Below are 16,039 nucleotides of genomic sequence, written 5' to 3'. Positions count from 1 at the left end.
CTCTCCACTCTATTCTCTACTGATCTCCACTCTCCTCTCTACTGATCTCCACTCCACTCTCTACTGCTCTCCACTCTACTCTCTACTGCTCTCCACTCTCCTCTCTACTGATCTCCACTCTCCTCTCTACTGATCTCCACTCTACTCTCTACTGCTCTCCACTCTACTCTCTACTGATCTCCACTCCACTCTCTACTGATCTTCACTCTACTCTCTACTGATCTCCACTCCACTCTCTACTGATCTCCACTGCTCTCCACTCCACTCTCTACTGCTCTCCACTCTACTCTCTACTGATCTCCACTCTCCTCTCTACTGATCTCCACTCTACTCTCTACTGATCTCTACTCCACTCTCTACTGATCTCCACTCTCCTCTCTACTGATCTCCACTCCTCTCTACTGATCTCCACTCTCCTCTCTACTGATCTCCACTCTATTCTCTACTGATCTCCACTCTCCTCTCTACTGATCTCCACTCTCCTCTCTACTGATCTCCACTCTACTCTCTACTGATCTCCACTCTACTCTCTACTGATCTCCACTCTACTCTCTACTGCTCTCGACTCTCCTCTCTACTGATCTCCACTCTACTCTCTACTGATCTCCACTCTCCTCTCTACTGATCTCCACTCTACTCTCTACTGCTCTCCACTCTACTCTCTACTGCTCTCCACTCTACTCTCTACTGATCTCCACTGTACTCTCTACTGATCTTCACTCTACTCTCTACTGATCTCCACTCTCCTCTCTACTGATCTCCACTCCACTCTCTACTGATCTCCACTCTACTCTCTACTGATCTCCACTCTACTCTCTACTGCTCTCCACTCTACTCTCTACTGATCTCCACTCCACTCTCTACTGATCTCTACTGCTCTCCACTCCACTCTCTACTGCTCTCCACTCCACTCTCTACTGCTCTCCACTCTACTCTCTACTGATCTCCACTCTCCTCTCTACTGATCTCCACTCTACTCTCTACTGATCTCTACTCCACTCTCTACTGATCTCCACTCTCCTCTCTACTGATCTCCACTCCTCTCTACTGATCTCCACTCTCCTCTCTACTGCTCTCCACTCTATTCTCTACTGATCTCCACTCTCCTCTCTACTGATCTCCACTCCACTCTCTACTGCTCTCCACTCTACTCTCTACTGCTCTCCACTCTCCTCTCTACTGATCTCCACTCCACTCTCTACTGATCTCCACTCCACTCTCTACTGATCTCCACTCTCCTCTCTACTGCTCTCCACTCTATTCTCTACTGATCTCCACTCTCCTCTCTACTGCTCTCCACTCTACTCTCTACTGCTCTCCACTCTCCTCTCTACTGCTCTCCACTCTACTCTCTACTGATCTCCACTCTCCTCTCTACTGCTCTCCACTCTCCTCTCTACTGATCTCCACTCCACTCTCTACTGATCTCCACTGCTCTCCACTCCACTCTCTACTGCTCTCCACTCTACTCTCTCCGGCCACTCTACTGCTCTCCACTCTACTCTCTCCGGCATCGCTACACTCTACTGTTCTCCACTCTACCTTCTCCGGCCTCCCTACTGCTCTACTGCTCTCTACTCTACTGTCCCGGTGCCGTAAAGATAAGGGCCACTCCCCATAACGTTTCCCGCCAGCGTTACATTTTTCCGCGGAAGTCTATTTCTCCTACGGCCACGGGAGGTACCGATGAACGTCAAGTTCATAAGTTAATTGAGATGTTTCGCGATTGTGAGTTGTAGCCGTGCGTGTGCCGCGCGTGTGCCATGTCTGCCGTGCGTGGGTACCAGCGTGTGGCTGAGCGGCAACGTGGAGGGTGCGCGGTACAGAGCGCTGGTACCGGTGCCGCCGTCGTCCGAGAGCGGAAGAACGTCGGAGCCGGCGCGGGTCGCCAGAACGTAACAGAAGCTGGGCACCGGCATCATCTCGGCACTCTCCTGTGCATCGTCGTCATCATCATCACCGCCATCGTCATCACGGACATGGCTATCATTGTCATTGTCGTCAATAATAATCATCATTACTGTCATAATCATTATTGCACTGTCATCATCATCATCATCACTGCCATCATCATCGTCATGGACATGGCTATCATTGTCGTCATCGTCATCAAAAATCATCATCATCCTCATGTTCATCATAACCCTGCAGCCGTTTGCTCCCGTCCTGCGTTACCTCTGGGCTGTGCGGGCTCCCGGGCTGGGCTTTCGGGGTTTGTCTTGGTGGCCAGAGGCTGTCAATGAGGCTGAACAGTGCGGGGGACCTGGAGGAGGGAATTGAACCGCGGAGTCAAAGTCAACCCCACCCCACCCCACCCCCACCAAGGGTAGGTGGATCACGCGGAGACCCGTGAGAGCCTCCAAAACCCAGCTGAGCTGAGCTGTAAGGTGGCCAGGTTGAGGCGGTACAGCGAGTGGGTTTTCATAAGCCGCCTGAGCGTTCTGGCGCGTGCCGTGACGGGGTACCGCAAGATCCGACCGTGTCAGTCCAGCGCTCACCGAGCTGCATTGGCTTACGGTTGCCGAACTAATCCGTTATGAGGTCACGCTCATTACACTCAAAGTGCTTGCCACAAATTAATCATAACACCTTGCTGATCTCAAGGAGCATAAACCATCACGCGAAATCCGGGCGGTCATCCTCACAGCAGCAGCAGCAGCGGCTTTTAGCTTAGCCATCGAACAAAGACGGCCACCGCATCACGTGGGAGCTTTCAGATGCACTTCTGCGGCCGTCTGGAACGCTCTTCCTTCCCATGTTAGGAAGCCACTGGAACTGCGCACTATTAAATAATCCAGATTGAAAACTCATTTCTTTAGAACTGCTTTGTGTGTGTTTAGTTTATTGTCCTTCCCCCGCACCTCCAATTAGCACGGTTTGCTACGTATGGTGTGAAAGAAGTTCAACATACATACACACATACATATATGCAGTGAGGTGGCCAGGTGAGGTCAGGGATGCTGAGCCAGCACTGATGAGAGCCTGGGTTCGAATCCGGGATTCAGCCGTTGCCTGTGATTAAAACCGGTTCTTAAGCATAGCAGAGTAACGATCTCAGACCCCGGCATTTACCAATGACTGCACATTAAACAAAAAAAACGTTATTAAATTCAGCTTTGCACTTAAACGTGCCAAAAATTCCAGCTCTGACAATTCATCACGTGGCAGAATGTGTGGGAAAATTGCGCCCCCTACCGTGCCAATGATACAAATGCGACTTCAAAGATTTCTCGGGAGAGAGGCGACTGCCGTAAAAAATGTATTTGCCGCGGGTCGCTCTGCAGCGCACGGGAGGAGGCACGGTGCCACGCGAAGGGGGAGGTTTTCCGAATGGCATTCTTCATCTCGGTTCATTACACGGGATGGATAGAAAATAAATACAATTACCACCGAAAAGGCTACAGCAAGTCCTCGCTGAACGCGTCGGGTGTTCACAGGGACGCATTTTCGCTCAAAACTGGAACACTTTTCGCACAACGCGAACGCGCGCACCATTATAACATGGAACCCGCGCCGTCATGACGCAGTTCCTGAGCGGTCAACGACGAGCTACTTTCTCGAGCTGCGCGGCTGAGCGTACGATACGGTACGCGGAATGACACAGAAACGTGGCGGCTCACTCAGTTATTCATCCCGCCATCTCAGCGTGAGCGTGTGTAGTAAGTGCATCGGGCGAAATCGTTTTTGGCTCAATGCGCCTTTCGCTCAACGCGGCACTTCCCAGCCGAACTCATCGACTACCGCGAGCGGCGGGCGTCACGAACGAGGGCTCCGCTAAAGCGCGCGGAAAAAACATTCCGCTTTGCGCGGCTGAAATTCCTCAAACCCCACGCCGAGCAACGCAGCCGGCAATCGCCAGGGACGCGAATGCGACTCCCCCGCCCCCGCTCCCCCCGCTCCCCCCGCTCCCCCCGTACCCCCACCAAACCACGCACGAGTGCCCCCCGCGCGCATGAGCCTATCTGCGACGGTCACACTGGACCGGCGTGTCAAAATGAAACCGGGCGCAGACGGCGCGCCGGGGGAAACGCGTCGCACCGCCGCCCGTCGTGGCCCCTCGACGCCAGAGCACGGCTCGCGGGCGTGAGAGCGGTCGTCAGATTCAAACAGATCCTGAGCCTGGCGCAGGCTGCGTGTGGCACCATTGATTCATTATCATTTCCTGCTGCTGATGACTTTGATAAAGATGCTGCTGATTTCGACGATGATGATGCTGCTGCTGCTGCTGCTGCTGATTTTGACAAGGATGCCAATTTTGACGATCCTGCTGCTGATTTTGATGATGTTGCTGCTGATTTTGATGCTGCTGCTGAGTCCGTGACACCGCTGCAGATGGTGTTCTTGTTGCTGCTTGTGATGAAAGTGATGTCACGGACATTGCGGCTGCCGTTTTTGATGATGATGATGATGATCACAGTGATATAAATCAGATTGGTGAAGATTCTGCTACTGCTGCTGATAATAATAATCATTGATGACAGTCATGATAACAATGGTGAAGAGTGATATGAGTGGCACTGCTGCAGATGCTGCTGCTATCACTGATGAAGACGACAATGAAAGTGACAGTCCATGACACTGATCCAGTTGCTGGCGCTGCTAATGAAGACTCCGACAATGATGAATATTGTGACATAACTGACGTCATGGCATTACTGCCGTCACTGCTGCTGCTACTTCTGATCACGATGACGATGACCACGATGACGATGATCACGATGACGATGATCACGATGACGATGCTCACGATGCCGTCCGACAGTGACGATCACGACGACGATGTTGCTAAAAACAATACCGGCCACAGCAACGCCGGCAAGCAAGACCGGGGTGCCGTCATGCCCCCCCCCCCCCACCGCCGCCCCCCCCTCCCCTACCTCGTCCTCGTGGTCCTCCGCAGCACCGCGACGTCAGCAAAGAGGCAGCAGCGCCCCTCCAGGTGAGACGGCAGCACGGGAGGCGATTCCGTCTCGCCTCCCGCCGGAGCTCCCGCGGGGGAGATAGCGGAGGGGCCAGGGGGCAATGGAGCAGGATCAGCCCTCGGCTCCAGGGAGGAGCCAGGGGGCCCGGCCCTCGGCTCCACGGAGGAGCCAGCCGGCTCAGCCCTCGGGTCCACGGAGGAGCCAGGGGGCCCGGCCCTCGACTCCACAGAGGAGCCAGCCGGCTCGGCCCTCGGCTCCAGGGAGGGGCCAGGGGGCAATGGAGCAGGATCAGCCCTCGGCTCCACGGAGGAGCCAGGGGGCTCGGCCCTCGGGTCCAGGGAAGAGCCAGCCGGCTCGGCCTTCAGCTCCACGGAGGGGCCAGGGGGCAACGAAGCGAGATCGGCTCTCAGCTCCGCGAACACCCCGCACGAGTCTTGTAAGAGCAGCACACACCTGCACAGAGACAACATCGACGTCGACAAATGACAAACGACAACAACAACAACCGGTAAAGCCGGTACGCATTTTCAGAACCGATTCACCGAAAGTCAGGACGTGGTCGACCGATCCCAGTGGGGATTTAAGTCATGAATGTACATACGTTGAACTTATTTCGCACTGTACGTAGCCAACCGTGCTAATCGGAGGGGCGGGGGAAGGACAACAAACTACGGACGGAAAGGTGTAACATCGTTCCAGCCACCACGCCGAGAGGGGGGAATCAAACCGTAGTCTTTCACGACCAATATGAGAGATTATGAATTTTTTCCTCCCTGAGATCTGACCTCCTGCTTAACATTCTGATGCACGGTGGATGCAACGTCCGGCGAAAGGTCAGCGAGCCGTGTCGATGTTGTGAGATTCCTCTCCAAAGACAACGACGCCGCCGCTGCCGCTAGCTGCCCAAGCAGGAGTGCAATTGTCCACGCTTGATTCACGTGGCACTCTTTTGATTAAATACTATAAAAACTCAACTATTTTTATATTTAACCAGCTAAGGCACAGTGAGCTACATTGCTCGTTTTCAGATGCGACCTGGCCACAAATTGATAGCTCAACCAAGTGGCTTTACATCAGCGTGTGCATATTTATAGCAGCCAAAGACTCTAAACGCGTGGTGATGTTGATTCCAAACGTGGAAGGAAAAACCGGAGGACCCGGGGAAAACTCCACGCGACTACGGGGTGAGAGGGAGAGACGAAAACTCCAAGTATACAGCAGGCGTCAGGGTCGAGATGGATACCCAAGACCTCCAGTATACCAGGTGAGGTAGTATTAACATCACATAGAAATTAAAAGCAGCCATAGGCTCCAAATGCATGATTCTGTGGAGGGGAAAAAAAACAGAGGACCCGGAGAAAAATCCACGTGACCACGGGGAGAGACACGCAAACTCCAAATATACAGCAGTCGTCAGGGTTGGGATGGAACCCACGACCTGCTGCATATCAGGCGAGGTAGTTAACATCTCTCCACCGTGGCGCCCTTGACTGGCTGCATCAGGTGGCGGAGGGGTCTACGACACGCGAGTTGTTCTTCGTCATTATCCTTGCCGCTTACCGGCAATGATTAGCACGGTTGGCAACTTACGGTGTGAAAGAAGTTCAACAGGCATACATGCATGACAATGAAAAGATAAATTACGGTTAACGAGCCTACGCCGAACAACCTTACGTTACTCTCTTCTCTCGGCAAAATCTGCGCGGTGCTTTTTCATGACCGGCTCGCGGGGACGCGTGTCAAGGAAAACCGGAACGAGAGTTGAAAACCGTACAGAGACGAGTGGACAGACGCACGCACGCACGCACGCACGCACATATGGTGGAGGTGCACGCTGGGAATTACGCACAGAGACCGCACCGCAAGATGAGCACGTGGCTTAGAGCAGTGGTTCTCAACCTTTGTTCGCTACTTGTTGTATTTTGCTTCAACCGAGTCTACCCCTTGCCTGACCCAACGCGGCCCTGAGAAATACATGCGTGAAGAAATGGACCTCAAATATTTTAACCAATTGTTCACTTTGCGGGGTGTCCTAACGAGCTCGTAACTGCAAGCAAATCAAAACAAATGTCAACGGACGCTCCGCACTCGTGACCACATTCGTTTGCGTTCGCTGGCTACTCTTGTTCACGATCATTGAGTTTAGAAAGATCTTTCATATCGTTCTCGGTTAGTACATAGATTTAATTTGTATTGTAATTATTTTATATTGGAAAAGATTCATACATGATTGTTCCCTCAAAAACTCTCATGTATGATATAATTTGCCAATATATTATTTTATATTGGCAGATTCATACATGATTATTCCACAAAAACTCTCATGTACGCTGGTAAATTTTACACATTTATGAATCGCCTCATGTACCCCCAAGTTACCCTGAGGGGTCCGCGTACCCCCCGTTGAGTACCACTGGCTTATAGAAAAATACTCAAGGTCGAGGCTGATAACAAGAGTGGAATTGGGCTTAGGGTGTTGCTACAAAGGATGATGCCCAAGTGGTCGTGACCAATGACGAAGTGCCTCAGGTCGAGGGGTTCATCGCGCAGCGTGCAAACAGCTGTACAAAGACAAAGATCCACCGTATAGCCCTTATTGGTGCAAGCGCTGTCAGCGAGCAACTATGAAGACCGGTACAGTACACGAGGGCGTGGGTGGCTAACACCACGCCCGACCGCCTTTGTCTCCCCAATGCTGATGTTTACACACCATCTAAGGCGGAGCCCACCGAGGAGAGAGGTTAAAATATTCGCCACTGTTATTGCTCATGAGGGGGAATCGAACTTGGGTAGCCGGGTTCGCAGACCCGTGAGCTAACCGCTGTGCTACCGCTCCCCCAAAAGACCACTGTTACAAACACAAACATCCCCCCCGTATAGCCTTAACAGACTGTTGGGACAAGTGCTGTTAGCGAGCACCTATGAAGGCCGGCACGGCACACGAGGGGGTGGGTGGCCAGCACCACGCCCGTCCACGTCTACCGAGTGGCGATGTTGACTACACAGCGCACCAAGTACTCATTTGAGGCTAAACCGACTTACACAACCGCACAAACCTACACACACCCACACCAAGCATACGAGGAGATGTTTGAAGGTCCACACGGATGGGTTCATGAACCAACAAAGAAGGGGGGATGGAGAGAGTGAGATAGCAGACAGTGGGGAGGGGAGGGGAAGGGAGGGGAGGGGACACATTGTGACTTCCCGTAACCCTCCCGCGTACAAGAAACGCCACGCATCTTTCCTTCTCGCTCGCGGTCCGTGCGTGTGTGTGCGTGTGTGTGCGTGTGTGTGCGTGTGTCCGCGCGTGTGTGTGTGCATGTGTCCGCGCATGTGTCCGCGTGTGTGTGCGTATGTCCACGTGTGTTCGCGTGCGTGTGTGCGTGTGTGTGTGCGTGTGTGTGTGTCTGAGGTGCTCGCTAACACCACTTGCCCCTACAGTCTGTTAAGGCTATATGGGGGATCTTTATCTTTGTGTGTCTGCGCGTGTCTGCGTGTATCCGCGTGTGCGGTAGTGGTAGCGTATAGCGCGCTGCTCTACGAACTTGCGACCCGAGTTCGATTACCCGCTCATGGCCATCACCAATGACGATTGTCTGAATCGGTCCCAGGCCTCCTGGTGCGGTGTCTAAAAATCATTGCCACTGATGAGACAAAGACGGCCAAGCATGGTACTACTGGCCATCCACCCCCTCCGTGTACCGTGCCGGCCTTTACAGTTGCTACTCGCGATCAGTACTTGTCTCAAAAAGTCTCTTTTGGCTATGACGGGGATCTTTGTCTTTGTGCACTTGCCCCAACAGTATCTTTGTGCTATACGGTGAATCTTTGTGTGAGCGTGTGCGCGTGTGTCACAGCTGCACACATGCCCGCCCACAGCGGCAAGGCTTTTTTAATTTCTTTTCCTCTTTTAGATGTCCCCCTGTGGTCTCTGACGCTGGTGTTGTTTTGTTGTTGTTTTTTTTGGTTCCACACAACCCGGACTTGATTCCCTCTCCATTTCCAATAAAGAGAAGACACGCAACTCAATAGATCGGGGGAGGTGTCGAAACCCGCCCAGCAATTGGTCGACGTGACCAGATTTAAAGTCCTTTCGAAGAAAGAGGGGAGGTCGGGTGACTCAAGAGGTCATGGACGATGAGCCGTCACCGCTGGGATCCTAGGATCGAATCCGGGTTTCAGCTGCAGCCTGTGATTAAACTGGGTTCTCAACCGCAGTGAGTTGATCGTCTCAGCATGGTCAACATTGACTCATAGAGAGGCCCAAAGACTCGCAGACAGACCCATAGACTCACATTGAGACGCATAGACTCACATAGAGACTCATAGACTCACATAGAGACTCATAGACTCACATAGAGACCCATACACTCACATAGAGACTCATAGACTCACATAGAGACTCATAGACTCACATAGAGACCCATACACTCACATAGAGACTCATAGACTCCCATACAGACCCATAGACTCACAGAGACTCATAGACTCACATAGACTCAGAGACTCACACAGAAACTCATAGACTCACATAGAGACCCATAGACTCACATAGAGACCCACACTCACATAGAGACTCATAGACTCACAGAGACTCATAGACTCGCATACAGACCCATAGACTCACACAGACTCATAGACTCACACAGAGACCCATAGACTCGCATAAAGACCCATAGACTCACATAGAGACTCATGGACCACACATAGAGACCCATAGACTCACATAGAGACCCATTGACTCACACAGAGACTCATTGACTCACATAGAGACTCATAGACTCACATACAGACCCATAGACTCACATAGAGACTCATAAACTCACATAGAGATCCACTCTAAACTAAACTTTTTTAGCAGCTAAAGGCCCACTGATCTATATAGCTCTTTTTGAGAACCGACTTGACCACAAACGAAATGGCTTATCTGGCAATGTATAGCAGCAGCCAAACACTCTAAACGCGTGATGTTGATTCTGAACGTGGAAGGAAAAACCAGAGGCCCCCGAGAAAAATCCACGCGACCACGGGGAGAGAGAGACACCGCAAACTCCAAATATACAGGAGTCAGGGTTGGGATTGAACCCACGACCTCCTGTATACCAGGCGAGATAGTATTAATATCACATAAGAACATTTATAGCAGCCAAATCATTTAAATGCATTGTTGTAGATGTGTAGAGAAATATACGGGCGTCAGGGTCGGGATCGAACCCACAACCTCCTGTACATCAGGCGAGGTCGTTGACACCTCGCCACTGTGGGAGCTGAGCACCAATGCCTGGAGGCTCATTTGCAGCCGGACGTCACGTTGACTTGTAGCACTCATATTCTTAGTTCTTTCGATAAAGTCACGTGACTTTACCGAAAGAACTAAGAATATGAATTACTGCAGTCACGAAAGCTTTAAATCAAAATTGTAGCACTCATGTTTGTTTTTTTGTGGGGGAGGGGGGTGGGTGGTGGGTGGTGGGGGTGGGGTTCAAGGCTCTGAATACCGGGCGACTTTCCCGAGAGGGAAACGTCAGCAAAATCAATTATCAATTACCCATGCTGGCTGGTGGCGGCCCCGTGCTGGGTTGGTGTCCGGTTCACCTGCCGAGGGCGACACATGACAGGGAAGAGAGCACGCGCTCGGTGGAACAGACAACAGGTGGGAGAAAAAAACAGCAGGTGGTGAACAAACAACGTGGGTGAACAAGCAACCGGGGTGAAACCAATGGGGGGGGGTGGGGGGTGGGGGGCATTGGCTCGATTAGCCGGACGCACTCGGTACGGCGGCGGCGCTGCATTAGCAGCGGCGACGAAAACGCGATTCACAACGTGCGCAGATCGGAACGCAGCGCTCCATCGAGAAGCTCGATGGGCGAGAGCCTGAACAGGTGAGTTCTGATCAGGTGAGAGAGCCTGGACAGGTGAGGCTCAACAGGTGAGGCCAAACATGTGAGAGTCTAAACCGGTGAAAGGCCGAACAGGTGAGCCTCAAGCTGCTGCTTAAAGGTGGGTGGTGCATTGATGCTGCGTGTGTGCAAGCACAATGTCTTGGGTTTGTGTCATTCGCTGAAGCTTTCGGGCTCTGGGCGCTGAACCGCGAACAGAGCAGCCGCTAGTGTTCCACAGTGCTTTATATTTATTTTACTCAACGATGCGAACAATAATTCACAGCTCTTTGTCAATCCACTGCTGGATGAAGGCCTTCCCACGCCCCTGCCGCCGTGATGCTCAGATGAGCTGTTTGATTGACGATACTTCACTACCCTGGCCAGTGCGGGGGGGGGGGGGGGGGTGGCGGAGAGGGTGGCTGGGGGTTTGTGAGGTGGAGGCCCACTCGCCACTGATCTTGGCCGCCGTCAAAAATCTAACTCAATTAGCAAATCACTGCGCTACCACTCCCCCCTGCCTTTAACATACAGACATAAAAACTGACGACGTGCCATCGTGTCTAGCTGTTCCGACGAACGTGGGATGGGGTGTTCATCTGTTAAATGTCCCGTGCCAAGTTTTGGAAATTCCACGTTCCTTTGGCATACAGCAGTCTATCCAACAAAGTGAGCGATGATAACGATGATATCCAAAAAAGTGGTCCTGATTTTATTGGCCTTGGAGGAACGATTGCCAATGATGATGATGGTGGTGGTGGTGGTGGTCTGAGTTATTAACCCAATGGGAATTTTTACATAGGAAATTTGGGAAGCTGAGTCATACGCTCCGACCACAGAGCAAAGAAGTACAGAGAGGTACATAGAGAGAAAGAGGAACACGTGATGTCGAGGAAACGCGCAAGTGAGTTGACATCATTTTGACGGTTAAGATACATTCATTTAAAAAAAAAAACTCAACACATTCGCCAATAACAGCGCGGCATTAAAATAAAAAAAAATAATAGTGGGTGACATTTGGCGGCAATGGCCCATCTTTACAGCGTATTGCTTCCTGTACTTACGCCAACGCAGCATTACCAAGTAATTTGTTAAGATGAGCAAGTGGGTCTGGGCAGGAGCTGCAATCAGCTGGTGTCAGCGCTGGACGAATCAGGGACTGCTGGAGGTGGCGACGGAATGAGCGAGGCCTTCATTCAGCGGTGGATTGATCATGGTTGCTGAAGATGATGATGACGATGAGGATGACGATCTTAGTCATCAACCCAACGGAATTTGAAGGTGCTGGAGGGGGAAATCACGTGACTACGTAGCACAGTGACTAAACGGCACGGCTTCAGTTTGGGAGGTCACATGTTCAAACCCTGGCTTGCTTTCATCATCATCATCATGATCATCATATCCGCTTGTTTTTGTTTGTTTGTTCCATAAGACCCGGACTTGATTCCCTCCCAATTCCGATGAAGAGAAGGCACTAAACGGAATTGACCGGGAGGTGTTGCAACCGTCCAGCAATTGGGCAACGTGACCGGATTTGAAGTCCTTTTGGAGACAGAGGTGCCGGGTGACTTAAGATGTCAGAGAACGCTGAGCCTGCACCACTGGAATCCTGGGTTAAAATCCGGGTTTCAGCCATAGCCTGAGATTAAACCGGATTCTCAAGCGTAGCAAGTTCATGGTCTCAGCATGGTTGCCATTGACTCACAGAGAGACCCATAAACTCACATAGAGATCCACAGACTAACAGAGAGACCCATAGACTCACATAGAGATCCATAGACTCACAGAGACCCACAGGCAATACAGGCTAAGGTGTGATTAAACCAGGCTCTAAAACGCACGAGTGCTCGCCATTTAACGATGCACTGACCCATCAAATCCCGATGATCATCAGCCATGATCTATCCACTGCAGGTGTCCAAGCTGTCACCATCTCTCACGGTCTCGCGAAATAACAATCAATCAATCAATTCCGTCCAATCTCTGTGTTTTAACCCCGATGTAATAAAAACGGGGGAAATATAAAAAATGCCGCGCTGACCCCCCCCCCACTCCCGTTCCCCCTTCGCTCACCGGCGTCGAGCGTGGTGGTTTCCTGGACAGTGCCGGCGTGGTTGTGGTGGTTGTGGTTCGTGTGTGGTACACGCGCTGCACCACCGCACGTACGCACAGCATGGTGGTGGTGTTCCCGGCGGGCCCCACCGCTCCGCCCTGCTGCCACTCGAGGGCCTCCAGCAGCGAGTCTGTCGCTCCGTGATGACCCAGGAAGAGACCCGTGACCAGGGCCGGCGCCAGATCCGCCTGCGGAACAAGACGATGGCAGAGGCAGCAACGGCAGCAGCAGCAACATCAGCAAAAGCAGAAACAGAAGCAGCAGCGGCAACAGCGGTAGCAGCGGCAGAGGCAGCAGCAACAGCGCGGCAGCGGAAACAGCGGCAGCAGCGGCAGCAGCGACAGCAGCGACAGCAGCAACAGCAGCAACAGCAGCCACAGCAACATCAGCTATGACAGCAGCACCCCCAGGTGTCCCTCTCAATCACGTGGGGTCGGATTTATTAGTCCTCAACCCGCTGCTGTATAAAGGACTCTCCAAGCCACATCAGTTACACGGGGAAGGCTATTTGACCATACTTCACCACACTGGTCAGTGCGGGTTGGCGACGACGTCAGTGGGTCTTCCATGCGGGTCTCCGTACAGCGCTCTCTCTTCACATGGGGTCGGACACGCAGATGTCACCGCCGATTCTGTGAATTCACTGTTCGATGAGGCAGGCCCTCCCGGACACCGCACGGGTGGTGGGGGGTTGTTATTTGACCATACTTCACCGCGCTGAACGAGTGCGGGCTTGCGAAGCTGACCAACTGCCAAGCACCGCTCCTCACACACTCGCCACCGCCGCCAAATCTGGCCACGGGCCGTCCCCTTGTTGGTCGCCAACCTCTGCGCGCCACACTCCGGTGTGTCGATGACGATCGTCCGAGAATATCGGCCAGGGCGCAGGGGGAGCGTAGCGGAGTGTGGTACAACGCCGGGGGGGGGGGGGGGGGGTGGGGGGGGCAGTAACCTGGTGGCTGAGCCTCCGGCAGGCAAGGTTGTGTCCCAGGGAGTGGCTGAACCGCGGAAGGAGGCGCGGAGCTTCGGTGACAGAGTGGCAGCTCGCACTGCCGCCGCCACCGCCGCCGCCGCCGCCACCGCCGACACCGCCGACACCGCCGACACCGCCGCCACCGCCGACACCGCCGACACCGCCGCCACCGCCGACACCGCCGCCAAGGTTCTCCGCGAATCGCGTGCACAGCACGACCGGGAGCCGGTCGCCAGACTCCGAAGACAACCACAGCTTCAGCCTGGCTCCAAAGAGAGAGCGGAGAGGGGCACCACGGTAGCGAGATGTTAACTCCCTCGCCTGGTATGCAGCAGGTCGTGGGTTTGATCCCGACCCAGACGCCTGTGGTATATTTGGAGTTTGCGTGTCAAGGAAGCTATCTGCTGCACTGCAATGTACTGATTCTCTTTCCCTTATTCTGTTGATGCGTGGGCGACTCGGGAAATCGTGGCTCAATCACTGCGTGATCCGTCAACCCCCACCCACCCACCACGGCCCGCCCCCGCCCGCCCGCCCATGGTTTCGTGTGAAGTGAAGATTCCTCTCAACGGGGGCTCCACGGTGGCTAGATGTTAACTCCCTCGCCTGGTGTGCAGGAGGTCGTGGGTTCGATCCCGACCCGACGCCTGCTGCTGTACATTTGAAGTTTGCGTGTCTCTCTCTCATCATCATCATCACGGTGGCTAGGAGATGTTAACTACCTCGCCTGGTATACAGGAGGTCGTGGGTTCGATCCCGACCCTGACGCCTGCAGTATATGTGGAGTTTGCGTGTCTCCCTCTCTCTCTCCCCGGGGTCGCGTAGATTTTTCTCCGGGTCCTCTGGTTTTTCCCTCCACGTTTAGAATCGACGTCACGCGTTTAGAGCATTTGGTTGCAATAAAATTCCAAACGATAAACCCACTTCGTTGAGGTACCATTAGTGGCCAGGTCACTTCTGAAAAAGAGCTGCATAGCTCAGTGGGCCTTACCTGGTAAGATTAAAAAAAAATTGTAGTAGTAGAGAGCGGAGAGAGCGGAGAGAGCGGAGAGAGCGGAGAGAGGTCGTGTGACGGTTGGCGGAGAAACCGTACCAAACATTTTGTCGTATTGTCTGTTAATGTAACTCGTTGACCCACCCCCTGCTGGACATCCACGAAAAAAGATTCCGATTCTGAATTCACGCCTCCGTGGCCCGCCGATTTGATAAATTGCCTTGACGCAGCACCACGATTCCGCTCAAGGATCGATTTAGGCATCGGCAGTGCGCTTCCACGGTATAACGGGTTGAGCATACTGCTGGAGTGTCATCTGTATGTATGTATGTATGTTGAACCACTTTCGCACCGTTCGAAGCCAAGCGTGCTAATCGAAGGTGCAGGGTGGGGGGACAACAAACTAAAGACAAAAATCACTCATCAAGAAATTAGTTTTCAATGCAGATGATTTAAAAGTGCAAAGTTCCCAGTGGCTTCCTAATATCGGAAGGAAGAGCGTTCCAGACGGGCCGCAGAAGTGCAATGGATGGCTTATCTCGTGGCACTACACCGGCAGCACGATCGGCGTTAAAGTACGGGGGGGGGGGGGGGGAATTCACACGCACACGAGACAATAACCAACAACAAAAACCACGAGGAATTTCGGAGCTTAACAAGCGGAGTTTGATTGACACGCAGCGAACACGCTTTGCGGGACTTGTGATAGGTTAGTTTTGTTTATTATTGTTTAACCAGCTGAGAAGTCAAGGGACCAGGGCGAGTCGCATTTCCAAGAGTGAGCATTTAGTCGGGCAGTCGAGAGCAGCGATTGGTGCTGTGTACACATTACAAATTGAGTTTTGCTAATTTGGATCCCCTACACCAGCGGCACGCGATGGCCAGCTACTCTTTCGAACGACACCCAGGGGGATGCTTTGACGGCCACTGCGAGTGAAGCCGAGGGCGCGTGGTAGCCCTGCGATTGTTAGCACTCGCAGTGGTAACCAGGGCGGCCCACCGGATTCAAACCGCTAACCTCTGCATGTGCTCCCCTACGGAGTGGATGTGCCGTGAACTTGAAGCGAGTTGTGAAGCAGTTCCGTGAACTACAAACTGGGTACAAAAATTGTGTAGTAAAAATATCTATGACATAAAAATGTAGACGTATATATT

General features: G+C 52.8%; 1 protein-coding gene across 3 annotated transcripts in view; it reads right to left on the bottom strand.

The window, feature by feature from the left end:
* SPIDR (scaffold protein involved in DNA repair) overlaps positions 1 to 16,039 on the bottom strand; it is a 50,121-nt gene that overhangs the window by 13,539 nt on the left and 20,543 nt on the right. For all 3 annotated transcript variants that reach the window (XM_032971044.2, XM_032971042.2, XM_032971045.2), the window contains exons 9-14: positions 13,870 to 14,152; positions 12,878 to 13,105; positions 10,474 to 10,520; positions 4,878 to 5,375; positions 2,176 to 2,263; positions 1,785 to 1,934 (exon numbers count right to left, since the gene is read on the bottom strand). In XM_032971044.2, coding sequence (XP_032826935.2) covers positions 1,785 to 1,934; positions 2,176 to 2,263; positions 4,878 to 5,375; positions 10,474 to 10,520; positions 12,878 to 13,105; positions 13,870 to 14,152 — 1,294 coding nt within the window. The remainder of the gene's footprint in view (positions 1 to 1,784; positions 1,935 to 2,175; positions 2,264 to 4,877; positions 5,376 to 10,473; positions 10,521 to 12,877; positions 13,106 to 13,869; positions 14,153 to 16,039) is intronic.

The sequence above is a fragment of the Petromyzon marinus genome, chromosome 45 (genome assembly GCF_048934315.1).
Source record: "Petromyzon marinus isolate PM22_M1 ecotype Great Lakes invasive population chromosome 45, UKy_Petmar_22M1.pri1.0, whole genome shotgun sequence".
NCBI classification, from domain to species: domain Eukaryota; kingdom Metazoa; phylum Chordata; class Hyperoartia; order Petromyzontiformes; family Petromyzontidae; genus Petromyzon; species Petromyzon marinus.
This window is presented reverse-complemented; position numbering and strand designations above follow the sequence as displayed.